The sequence below is a fragment of the Chiloscyllium plagiosum genome, chromosome 6, assembly GCF_004010195.1.
Source record: "Chiloscyllium plagiosum isolate BGI_BamShark_2017 chromosome 6, ASM401019v2, whole genome shotgun sequence".
NCBI lineage: Eukaryota > Metazoa > Chordata > Chondrichthyes > Orectolobiformes > Hemiscylliidae > Chiloscyllium > Chiloscyllium plagiosum.
In genome coordinates this window covers 62,217,437-62,229,946 of record NC_057715.1, presented here as the reverse complement: position 1 = coordinate 62,229,946, position 12,510 = coordinate 62,217,437, and the positions used below count along the sequence as shown (strand labels likewise).

Genomic DNA, 12,510 nt, shown 5'->3' with positions numbered 1-12,510 from the left:
AGAGCTGGAAAATGCTGCAGGACAAGCTAGTTAAAATGTCAAGGACTGAGGAAGGAATAAATACATTCCAGTATTATATTACATGTGAAAATGTGACTGCAGCCTGTGGTCTGTAAAATGTAAAAATGCAAAATGCCTCTGCTCCTGAAGGAGCAACTGAATGCAGTGTGCTACCAGAAATGGAATAGGTTTTGCAGAAGATGGACATTGTTTTAAATAACCCATACCACCTTGTGGCATTTGTGCTGGTTCATAACTTGTCTGCATAAGTCACATATGCATTTATATATTTTTTCAGGTAATCACTGAGAAACTGTTTATACAGCAAAAGATGGAAGAAGAAATTAAAGTATTTCTGCAGAAAATCAGTATTTTGTTTCACAACAAGAATGATCGGAATATGTGCAAGGTGGGCCTAGCATTACAGAAAATGGCAGTTACACAACATACATCATGCAATAGAGAGGGATTTACACATTAGAAATAGAGTAACAAGAATAAATGAACATACAACAGTATAGGAGTATCCAAATACTATACCAGATCTAAAGAGACTAAGAGAGCATTTGTGGAATATGTTTGTCGCACACAAAGTATCTGAAAAAGCACCAAAATTAGGTGACATTCTTATTGTGATATTTATACGGAATGGTTAAATAAGGGTGGATGGCAGGTTTGGTTCAATATGAGAAACAGCGCAGTTTTCCATTTTGGTGGGAAGAATAGAGAAGCAGAACATTATTTAAACAAAGAGAGACTCACTAAATTCTGTGGTCTAATGGGATTCAGGTGTTTTTGTATATAGATCATAGAAAGTGAGTATTCGGAAACAGAAAGTAATCAGAAATTCGATCTGGAATGTTAGCCTTGATTGTATTGGGGCGGGGGGGAACGAGGGGGGGAAACGAGGTATAAACATCTTTGACTGCAAAGGGCATTATGAGATTACATTTTGGGCTTCATTTTAAGAGGAGGAGTGTGTCTCCATAAATTTTGCCCGTGTTTCCATCCTGGAGAAAACGTTCCATTTCACTGCAGAGTGTTAGCACAACATGGATGAAAGCAGTTACAAGTGATAAGCCCAAATCAACTGGCATGGAGTGCAAGGACATCTCCAATTGTTGGTGAAACCATGGTGTCATTCAGGTCAGTTACTGATTGCATCAAGTTGGGAAACTCCTTGCTCATAAGGAATTAACTTTCCATAGTCTGCCTGCTTCAATCAGTGCTTGGAGTTTCGCATCAATGCTCAATAAGTGGATCAAATCCATGCAATCGAACAAAACAACTGAAAATGAAAACAATGCTGACTGTGGAGCTGACACATACACGGGTTGACTGATGTCTTGCAGCTTCTTGATAATGTATGCATTGCAGCTGGTATTGACATGCAACTTGATAGGCTGAACATTGACACAGCTGCTCGACAAGAGACGAGGCTCGTAAAGACTGGATCACTGAACTGAAAAGATTGTACACTTTCATCTGGCAGGGGAAGAATTCAGAGGGAAATGCCTGAACAGATGTAGGCTTCACTGTAAGAAATTCACTATTCTCAATGCCAGAAACCACGACAAATTGTTCAGAACATATTCTTTCCATTTGCCTCTCCACTCAAACAGGGCCAGCAAACCTCAGAAGTATCTATGGTCTACAGTTGTACTTCACCACAGAGAGGTAAGACTAGTTTCCAAGGAGAGCTTGACACAGATATCCCAATGTTATCTATTGGGAGATTCCAAAGAAGAACAGGCATAGACCAAGAGGCATAGCTCTCCTATCTTGGGCATCATGGGCTAGAGGAAAGATAACTTTAAACAGAAACTACGTTGGCTTTGCCAGAAGCTTTGTGTAATTAACACCTTCTTTCAGAATAAACCATGCCACAAGCTGTTCTAGAGACAACTATGATCAGGGCACGAGATGAATCTGACCATGAGCGATGTGGCACTCCAAACAGCATTCTCCCCAACACGCACAGCTATGACCAGCTAAATACCAGCTTGTTCTTCTGAAAGAAACCAGCCAAATCTTTAATGTAACTTAAGAAAGAATGGTTCTTCTAGGAAGCATAATAAAATGTGAAGTGATTATACCAGATAATCCTTGGAAAAGGGGTGAGGGGGCTTTGAGTATGAGATTAATGCATACCGATTCATCACATTGTAAGTAGCATATTAAAACGGTGGTAGTTACTGCTTTGAATGATTGTTGCATGCAGCTTGTGTTATCAGTACTATTCCTTGATCATACCCATCAGAAGGAGATCCAATGTTGCGAGTTTTAGTGCTACGCGGCTCGAGGCACTGTTCAGCTGCTTATGAATGCAGGGTTCTCTCGAGCAGCAAGGCAAATTATCAAAAATTGTAGTGAAGAAAACGGAAAGAAAACCTGGGAGGATTGGTGAGTGGAGAGTGTGATGAAAGGGTAAGGAGGTGTTTGTCTCCTTGGGCTTTTCTGACATTCTCACCCGATGGAAATTGGTTCCTGCTCCACTACAAGGAAAGGAGCTAACCATTTGCTTAGTATCTGATAAGTAGATAAGAGCCATTATATTCTTAAGTTTTAACAAAGTATAAAAATTGTTGCTAAATAAATTGCTTGATTTTATTGATTGGATTAATTTATCATAGTCATGTTCCAAGATACAGTGAAAAGTTGTTTTGCAAGAAATACAGGCAGATTGTACCATGCAAAATATATCAGGGTAGCAGCACAGAGTGTACAATACAGTGTTGCAGCTTCTATTTCAGTGTTGCGATTCTATTTCAATAATAATGGCATAGGTGGAAATAGGAAAGACATTCTGTATAGAGAATGTGATGAGCTTGGAACTAAATTAAAAGGCTGAACTCCTGAAAGGTTATAGTCTCTGGATTATTATTAAGCCAACTGGGAATTGGCACAGTCTATATAAAATTAGAGAGAGATGAATATGACCAGTGGGATAATTGGGTTGTTTTCATGGGGCTCTGGCACCAATACCGGCAAAAATGGGAGCTGTGCCACTGGGCCACTTGAACCATGAAGGGGTCAGTGGTCTTCCAAACTGTGTAACGAGGCAAGTAGGGCGTGTTTAAACTAAATAGTAAAAAACATGTGACCAAGATAAAAAGACACAGAATTGTGATGGAAGCTGTATGTGTAAATATAATTTATTGTGAATTTGGATTCCTGGTTTTTGTGTTAGTAACCTGTGTATTCTCTATGTGTCGAAGTTAATAATTAATTTTTATGTATTGCTTGTAAGTCGTGGTGCTTTCTTTTAAATCAGCTTTTGAGTCCTGGCTTTAGAGTGAATGGGTTTGTGAAAGGTAAATAATGAGGGCTCAAGGTTTGTTAGAGACTTTCGGAACATTTTTTCAAAAGCTTAAGGGTAACTTACATAGCTTAGAGCAGGAGATTTTTAGTTTTAATTTTACATAAAATTTTAGCTTTACTTTAGGTTTTGGACAGTCCTGTGAAATTGTTGACAGAGTAATATGGGAAATGAATGTCAGAGAATGACAGGAGGGGGCAAAAAGAAATAACGTAGAATTATACCAGCAATTAAAACTAGATGTTACACAGATAACAAAAATACAAAACCAAAGACACTAAATTTGAATGTATGTAGCAGGCATATCAAAATAGACAAAGTGATAGTACACGTTTAAATAAATAAATATAGTTTGATAACCATAATGGAAACGTGACTGTAGGATGGCAAGATTTGGGTTTTGAATATTGGGGCATATATGACAATTAAGAAGAATAGGAGAGTAGGCAACAGTTGAGTGTTGGCACTGTTTATCAAAGATGGCATTTATGCAACAGTTAGAAAAGTCAAAAGATCAGGATGCAGAATCGATTGGTTGAAGCTGAGTAGTAGGGAAACAAATCACAAGTGGCACTAGTCCAGAGGCCTCCTAACAGTAACCACAATAGGGGACAAAGTATGCAGGAAGAAATATTGGGTGCTCATGGTCAAGGGATGGCAACAATTATGGGTAACTTTAATCCACATAAAAACCAAACAAGTTAGGTTGGCAATAGGACAAAGTTTATAATGCATTCAAGATATTTTCTTACAGCAGCATTGTCTGGAACTGGCCATAAGCAGGTTATAATAGACTTGGTATTGTGTAATGTGACACAGTTAATCAAAAACCCACAGTTAAAGCATCATTAAGTAGCAGCAAGCATAATATGATTGAATTCTACACCCAGTTTGAAAGGGAGAAGACTGAGCCTTGGACTTGTACTTTAAACTTAAATAAGGACAATTATGTGGATCAGAAAGTTGAGCTTGCTGAAGTGAAATGTCACACTTAACTAAGGGATGGATTAATTGAGAATGCAATGGCAAACTTTCAGAATATTTTAGAAGCATATGAACACTATAAAGAAAAATTCTAAAGGCAGGATCCATCATCCATGGCTAACTAAGGAAGTTAGGTAAAGCATCTTACTTAAGGAAAGCAAAAACTGCATAAAGGTGAGTGGCAGGTCAGAAATTAAAGAACAGTAGGCTTAAGAATAAAGAACAGCAAACTAAAAGGTTAATCAGGAAGAAGAAATTACAGTATGAAGATGATAGCTAGAAATGTAAAAGTTAACTGTCAGTGTTTCTGTCCATTTAAAAATGAGTTTTATTTTCTAGAAAGTGAATATGGGTGTTAAAAGTAGATAGTAAGGAAATAGCAGATGAAATGCGCAAATTTTGTCTTTGTCTTCCCAAAGACAATACAAAAACATTTCCAGTAATTCCTGTAAATCAGGAGGTGAAATGAAGAAAAGATCTTAGTCAAACTGCGGTCATGAAGCAAGTGATGCAAAGCAAACTGCCTGAGTTGTAGTTTGATAAGTCTTTGAGTCAAAATGGACTTCATGCTCCCGTTTTATAAGTGAGTGCTAATATGTTAGTAGATGCATTGGTATTAATTTTCCAAAACTCCCAGATTCAGAGTGGAAAAATAGCAAATATAATCCCTCTTTCTAACAATTGAGCGAGGTCAGAAATGATGCAGTTAGCTTGATATTAGATTAGATTAGATTAGATTACTTACAGTGTGGAAACAGGATCTTCGGCCCAACAAGTCCACACCGACTCACCAAAGCGCAACCCACCCAGACCCATTCCCCTACATTTACTCCTGCAGCTAACACTATGGGCAATTTAGCGTGGCCAATTCACCTGACCTGCACATTTTTGGACTGTGGGAGGAAACCGGAGCACCCGGAGGAAACCCACGCAGACACGGGGAGAATGTGCAAACTCCACACAGTCAGTCACCTGAGGTGGGAATTGAACCCAGGTCTCTGGCGCTGTGAGGCAACAGTGCTAACCACTGTGCCACCGTGCCGCCCACCACTTTCTTTAATATCTTCAAGGAGAAGGTATTACAATGAATTAATAAAGACATTCTAAGCATGCACTTAGTAAACCAAAAACCCAGGGAAATCGGGAAGGGTCAGCACATTTTTGAAAGGGAAGTCATATTTAACCAATTTTTTAGATTTCTGTGAGGAAGCAAGTTGTATGATAAGGGGGAGTCTGTACACATACGTTACTTGGATGTCTAGAAGATACCACATCAATAATTATTGCACAAAACAAAAGCTTGCAGTAAAGATGACAACATATTAACATGGATAAAAGATTGGCTGGCTGGCAGAAAACAGATCATACTTAAATGGGTCCTTGTCTGATTGGCAGGTTGTGAAGAATGGAGACCTGCAGGTGCTCTGGGTCCTACATCAATGAACTAGATGAGGGGAACGAAGACATCATAGCTAAATTCATAGGTGACATAGAGTTAGGAAAGTGTGCTACGAAAAGATATTGGGGAATTTTAGGTTGAGCAAAAAATCTAGCGGATGGAGTATATGTGGGAAAATGAGAAATTGTTCACTTTGGGGAAAAGAATGAGAAAGAAGAGCATCACTGTAATGCAGAATATTGCAGAGTTCCATGATGTAGATGGATCGAAGTGCTGTGCTGCATAAGTCATAAAAAATGACATGCAGGTACTGCACATAGTCAAGAAAGTGAATGGAATGTGATCAACTATTATGAGAGAAATTTAGCAAAAAAGTATACATGTTATGCTTTAGCTATGTAGTGCATTGGTGAGACCACATCTGAATTACAACATGCAGTTTTGGTCTCTTTTATTGTGGAAAGATATGAAGGCTTTGGAGATCGTTCAGTGGAGGTTTAATAGCTTATCAGGACAGATTAGACAGACAGGGGTTGTTTCCACTGATGCTTAGAAGAGTGATGGATGGCTTGTTTGAAATGCATACACTCCTGAATGGTTGCGACACAGTAGAGTTGGAAAGGATGTTTCCTCGACTGCACCAGGTCACAGCTAGGGGGCATTGTTTCAAATTAGGTGTTGCCCTTTAAGGACAGATGAGGTGATTTTTTTTTCTCTCAGAGAGTTGTGTGACTTTGGAACTTTCTTCCTTAGCTAGTGGTGGAAGTGGGGTCACAGAAAGAATTTGAAGGCAGAGTTAGATAGATTCTATAGGAAGAAGAATCAAAGGTTATCAGGGTAGATCAAAATATGAAACACAAATAAATCAGCTGTGGTTTTATTGAATGCCAGGGCAGGCTTAAGGGGCCAATGGTCTACTTCTCCTCCTGTTTTGTATGTTCGTATGTATTTAAAGTTATCTTGTGCTTCTTACATGGGAGGAGCCCTGTAGATGCAAATAGCAGTAGGACTTCTTTGTGAACTGAATCTGTGTTCTCACTTGATTGAAGAATGGTTGAACTGTACCAAGGGTTCTGACAACTCACCAAGGCTTTGATACAAGCTGCGGAAAGAATGAGAGATACCCATTCTGTCAGGGGTTGGGAGGGCCACAAACCTCAAAGACAGATGCTCAGGAGACAGTGGAAAGAAGTTATGGAATGAGGAGAAGTGAAAAGAAAGAAGAAAGATTAGGTCTCAGTGTGTTTCAACAAATTGGAGACAGATCCGGAAACAAGTTTAACGATGCAACAGTGTTACAATCCCCTCTGACACTTTAAAAAAATGCAGATTTGAACTTCCAGTGACAAACTTAAATGAATATTTACTAAATAATACTTAGGAAGCTACTGATACTCGGAGTTATAGAAAAGAAAATACATTAACAGCTTAAACTTTGTGAGGAGAGCATTGAAGTCAAATCTATGGCTATGGTTCTAACGACTTCGATTCTGCCAATTAGTGTGCTTAAACATTAAAGGATTGACATCAGCAATTTTTTAATCTTCAATTTCTCCCTCAACAAATCCCGATGAACCCTGGCAGAGAGTTTGAGTGGTAAAGTAATTCATGGGGGATTAAAATGTTGGGTCAATTGGATGATGGTCCAATATATTAGCAGCTTCATTTCCAATCGCTTTTCTCTGAAACATCAATGAAAATAATAAGAGTTCTGAAGTACAGAAATTTAAAACAATAGATAATCTGCTTATAACCAGGGGAAGCCAACGAAGAAAACTTAAGTGAATCATAACAGACTGATAATGTTTAATTACAACAGTGACAGAAATTCTAAAAGGTGAATGTTAAATCACATCATCAACAGTTCACTGAAGACACAGTATAGAAATCCGTACCTTTCACTACCTTATCCAGATAGTGAGCTTGAGAGATAAAACAGAAAGGGTATTTAGGAAAGGTTAAAATAAGAACATTTCTACTAGCTAAGAGACATAAGAGTTGAGTCAGTTGTTACAAACTAAAGAAAGTAAGTAGTATATATACACATCAGTACAACAATGGTTAAAGATTAATTAGTTATTGTAAAACAAAAATGAAAGTACAATATGCACATCAGGAGAGCAATGCCAAAGCAACAGTGCTTTCATGATAACAAAAAGGTGTTCTGCAATGTTGCTCATATTCATTATTATTTTTCACTCCAGTCAAAATACCAAAACTGAGATTACAATTCAGTGGTGTCATTTCACTGCCTTGGAAATTTCATCAACACAAAATGTCCAACAGGGGTACAGGCGACCCAACTTCCAACAGAATCTCTTGACATCAATGATGGGGTAAAGTATTTTCACGGTACCATGTCAAGCAAAACTGTACCTTTTCTTATTTTTCTCTATTTTTCATTGGGAACTGAAATGGGAAAAGGATTTATTTTTGAAATCAAGGGTAATGGAGTGCATTGCCACCCTTCTTACAAGCAAGTCACCAACATTTTATTTTAAGTGTTGTAACCACTGCTGTTTGTTCAGACAGTGAAGGAGGGTCTAGGTGTGGATGAGCTGGAGCTAAGAGCTGCCCACGAATGGAGATTTGGCCAGCAACAAGTTGATGATTGGTCTGGGAAATGGTGACCCATTATTGATGGCAAAAGCTTTCTGCCTGCCAACAATTACATGACGAACTCCTGGGTAGCTGAACAGATTGCGGGTGCGAATGTTTGAGCTGTAGCCATCGTACTCTGTACAGATCTGTCCTTTCTGTATGATTATGGATGAAAGGAATGAGTATACTCTAACCAAATTTACTGACAAAACAAGGATGGCTAAGAAAGCAAGCTGTGAGAATATAAAGAACGATAAAAAGTGATCAATATAGCTAAAATAAAACAAAGAACTGCAGATGCTGGAGAACTTAAGTAAAAACAGAGATTGCTTGTGAAACTCAGGTCTGGCAGCATCTGTGAAAGAAAGCAGAGTTAACGTTTTGAGTTCATTGATTCTTCATCAGCACTCAAAGACATGCGAGTGGGCAAAAATATTGGCAGCTCAAATATGGGAAATAGGAGTTATCCACTTTGGTGGGAGGAACAGAAATGCAGAATATTATTTAAATGGAAAGAGAGCCTGCAGAACTTTATGGTAGAGGGGAATCTGGGTGCCCTCACATGTGAATCACAAAACACTACCAAGCAAGAAGTATACAAAGGAAGTCTGACTAAAGCTGTACAGGTCATTGGTAAGATTACATTCAGAATATTACACAGTGAAACTAGTTGTCAGCGAAACAGCGAGAATTGTACCTACGAGTAGATGCTGGTGTGCAGTCTCAAAATCCAGTAAGACACACTCTCAGGGGAATGGATTAATCATATGTAAGTGAGCAAGTCCATGAGGGAGTGGCTTATGAGGGAGTTCTCAAACCAGTTCTTCAGTAGTAAAGAATTGGAATCCCTTGCATAGGAGATAAAGTCTTAATGAGATTTGGTTACCCACAGAATCACGAACATCCAGGATTTTATGAGAAATGTCATGACCACATTTGCTGTTTGAAGCACTGAAAAACAGAAATTCCTGGAGAAACTCAGCTGGAAGCATTGGTGGAGAGAAAACATAATTACGTTTCAAATCCAATGACTCTTTTTCTAATCTTGTGTATTTCAGATCTGCAGCATTTGCAGGTCTTTGTTTTATTTTGCTGTTTGATGTACTCTGCAGAGTTTGGCCTGTTACCCATATCTATTTCATGTTGATTCTGGATGTTAAAGCGTGAATTGCATATAAATTGTAAGTTGTTTATCTGTTCTAACTTGGTACTGTGAAGTTTGCTTTGTTCATTCAAAACTGTGAAATCTTGTGACTTTATTCTCTCAGTAAGTACCCAGGAGCTCAAACTTCACCGACTTTAAATGCAAAATGTTACTAGTCATGAACCAGACTGGAACGTAAACCTGGCAGACTTGCTAGGAATCATAGGAAATGGTACAGCAGGCTCAAATTGGATGACTTACGTCTATCCCAATCTTCTATCAAGAGAAAACCACTGGCTGTATTTTATAACCATAAATTGGGCAGGCTGCCTCCTGCATATATATATCATATGAATGGTTCAAGAAGGCAGATCTCCACCAACACATTCTCAGGGGTAACTATGGAAGGGCAATAAATGTTGGCCCAGCGAGTATTGTCCAGGTCCCATGATTGAATTTAAAAAAAAATGATGATGTTGGGCAGGCAATCTGACATAATCATGTTAGTCTCCGTGTGAGGTTTCCTAATTGTCATTCGTAGCAGAGGCTAAGAGCTGTTTACTGCCACCAATCTTCCTTTGTCTGTACTGAGTCCAGGGCCTGTCTAATTATCAGTGGTAGAGGAAAGACAGGTTCAGCTAAAGAGGAGAAACACTTGTTAGGTAATGAGATGATTTATTTCATGACAGCAATAAATATAGTTTATATTATGAATCAGACATAAGAATGCTTTGGAGCTGCACAGAACACATTTGCTCTCTAGGCTAGTATAGAATTTATTTGTCTTCACCCAATCACGTCATCAAACTTAGTGGAGCTCAATGTTAACTCTTTTCGAATCCTTACTTTAAAAAAAAGCTTCCCCAAATCTTTTCACCATAATTAACAATGATATAATTGTATAAATAACTACATTTCCATTTACTACTAACCTATCTCACCCCAGATCTCTAACTTCACTTATTTGAGCTGTCTGGATGTTTCACAATTCATCCAGAATGCTTTCTCTTTGGACTTGGAAGATCAGCAGGTTTCTTTGCTCGGGGACTCTTGTCCTTGAATCTGTTATCGTTCTTGAACTATTACCTTTATAAAGTTCCTCGCTGGGTTTGTCCCATTCAAGGAGGGTTCTGCAAGGAGACAAGTTCCAGCAGTTCCTTTGTACAGCTCCATCAGCTGCATGGACAATATCATTGCCTTTGGTCTGCAGAGTATTGGATGACTGTGCCATCTCTATGGAGGTGCCTTAACTATATCTGTTACCCACGGCCCAACTGAGGCAGCCACTATGCAGTGTGATGTCTGTTATAGTGATCCCAAGTGGCAGTCTGTTGAAACCAAACCTCCTGAGTGATGTGATAAATGCGGTATGCAGTCTTGACTCCTTGATTAATGGCACCTGCCAGAACCTACTGTTGGCATTGAGTCTGGTAAAATTCCTACTTCTACATAATTTGGCTAAACTCTCATTGACTGTTGAAAAATAAGGTGGATTTCCCCAGATGCCTCTTCTATTGAGCTGCATTAGGTCAACAAATATTCTGATGGATCCATTGGCTTTTTGTAACATGGCCATGTCCGAACTTCACATGGCTGCTTTGGCACCGGAGAAACAATACCCATTTTGATCATTTCTCTAAGTTGCTTCTGAACTTGATTCATTAGGGATCCCAAAGGTTCCTGAGTATGAAGAGATGTGCTAGCTCTGCCTCTTTCTTTTTGCATGATGCTGTGTTGAACATTGAATTTACCTAATCTTGTGAATAGTGTTGGGTATTTCCTTGCGAAAGAACTTTTCTTTCGATGCTGTTGCAGTTCTTCAAATGTTTGAATAATTTTTGGAGGTAAACAACTCTTTCTTTCTCAAGCGGGAAGATTCTGATTCGGAATGATGTATGCGTTCTCGACTATCTGACACTATTTATCTTGTACTGCAACTTGGAGTGTACCTTTAATGTTGGGTGTTATTCCATCTACACCATATAGCTTCATGTCTCCTGCTACAGTCTCTCTGTCTATTGGTAAGTGCAATTTCTCCTGTGTCGTCTTAAAGTAGCACTTAAAATAGTACTTTGCTTTAAAAAACTCTTTCTTCTGGTATTACCTTCAATGGCAGGAGTCTGCATGAAATTAGAATCTGTGCTGCTTCTATCATGTTATATTTCCCTGATTGCCACTCAGGTCCTTATAGTGTCTGCTATCGCTGTATGGGCTACAGAGTAAAGATTGTTTAAGGTAGTTCACTGCTCCTCCTTTATCTACACAGTGTATTGTGTCTAGGGCCTGTCTAATATCAGTGGCACAGAAGAAGATATGTGCCAAATGTAGTAGAGTCTACTGAAGGTAGCAGCATTTTTATTCTTTTTCTTTCATGAATCCACTGTTTTGAGCTGTCATAAGAAATAAGGAGAGATTGCAACGGGGCCTTCAAATTGATGGCTATGACTAACTGCCATTATATGGCATAAGTCTTGATGCCTGATATCCAAGTCTAGATGCCTGTTTGAGCATAGAACAACATTCACACTGCTCAATAGTTACGTTTCACAGAATCCCTACAGTGTGGAAGCAGGCTGATTGAATTTACACTAACCCTCCAAAGAGCATTCTACACAGATCTACACCCCTACCTCTGAATTTTCCCATGGCTAATCCATCTAGCCTGCATAGCTCTGGGCACTATGGTCAAATTAGAATAGCTAATCCACCTAACCTGCACATCTTTGGATTGTGGAAAGAAACCTATGCTGACATAGGGAGAATGAGCAAACTGCACATAAACAATTGCCCGATACTGGACTCAAACCTGGCTCTCTGCCACTATGAGGTAGCTTAGACACTAGCAGTGCTAACCACTGAGCCACTGTGTCACCTAAATAATGCCTTTGCAGCCATTTCTCCACTCTAGTTATCTCTGTATTTTTCCATGGTTAATCTTTGGACTGTGGAAGGAAACCAGAGCACCCGGAGGGAATTTGCACAGGCAGTCACTCGAGGCTGGAATCAAACCCAGCTCTCTGACACTGTGGGCAATGTTGACTGCTGAGCTACCAGGCTTTTCTG

The 12,510-nt window shown here is 39.1% G+C and overlaps 1 protein-coding gene across 12 annotated transcripts in view; it reads right to left on the bottom strand.

The window, feature by feature from the left end:
• tenm4 (teneurin transmembrane protein 4) overlaps positions 1–12,510 on the bottom strand; it is a 660,982-nt gene that overhangs the window by 130,007 nt on the left and 518,465 nt on the right. For 8 of the 12 annotated variants that reach the window (XM_043691653.1, XM_043691652.1, XM_043691657.1 and 5 more), the window contains one exon: positions 7,598–7,624. The exons of the other annotated variants lie outside the window; for them this stretch is intronic. In XM_043691653.1, coding sequence (XP_043547588.1) covers positions 7,598–7,624 — 27 coding nt within the window. The remainder of the gene's footprint in view (positions 1–7,597; positions 7,625–12,510) is intronic. 12 annotated transcript variants of the gene reach the window in all.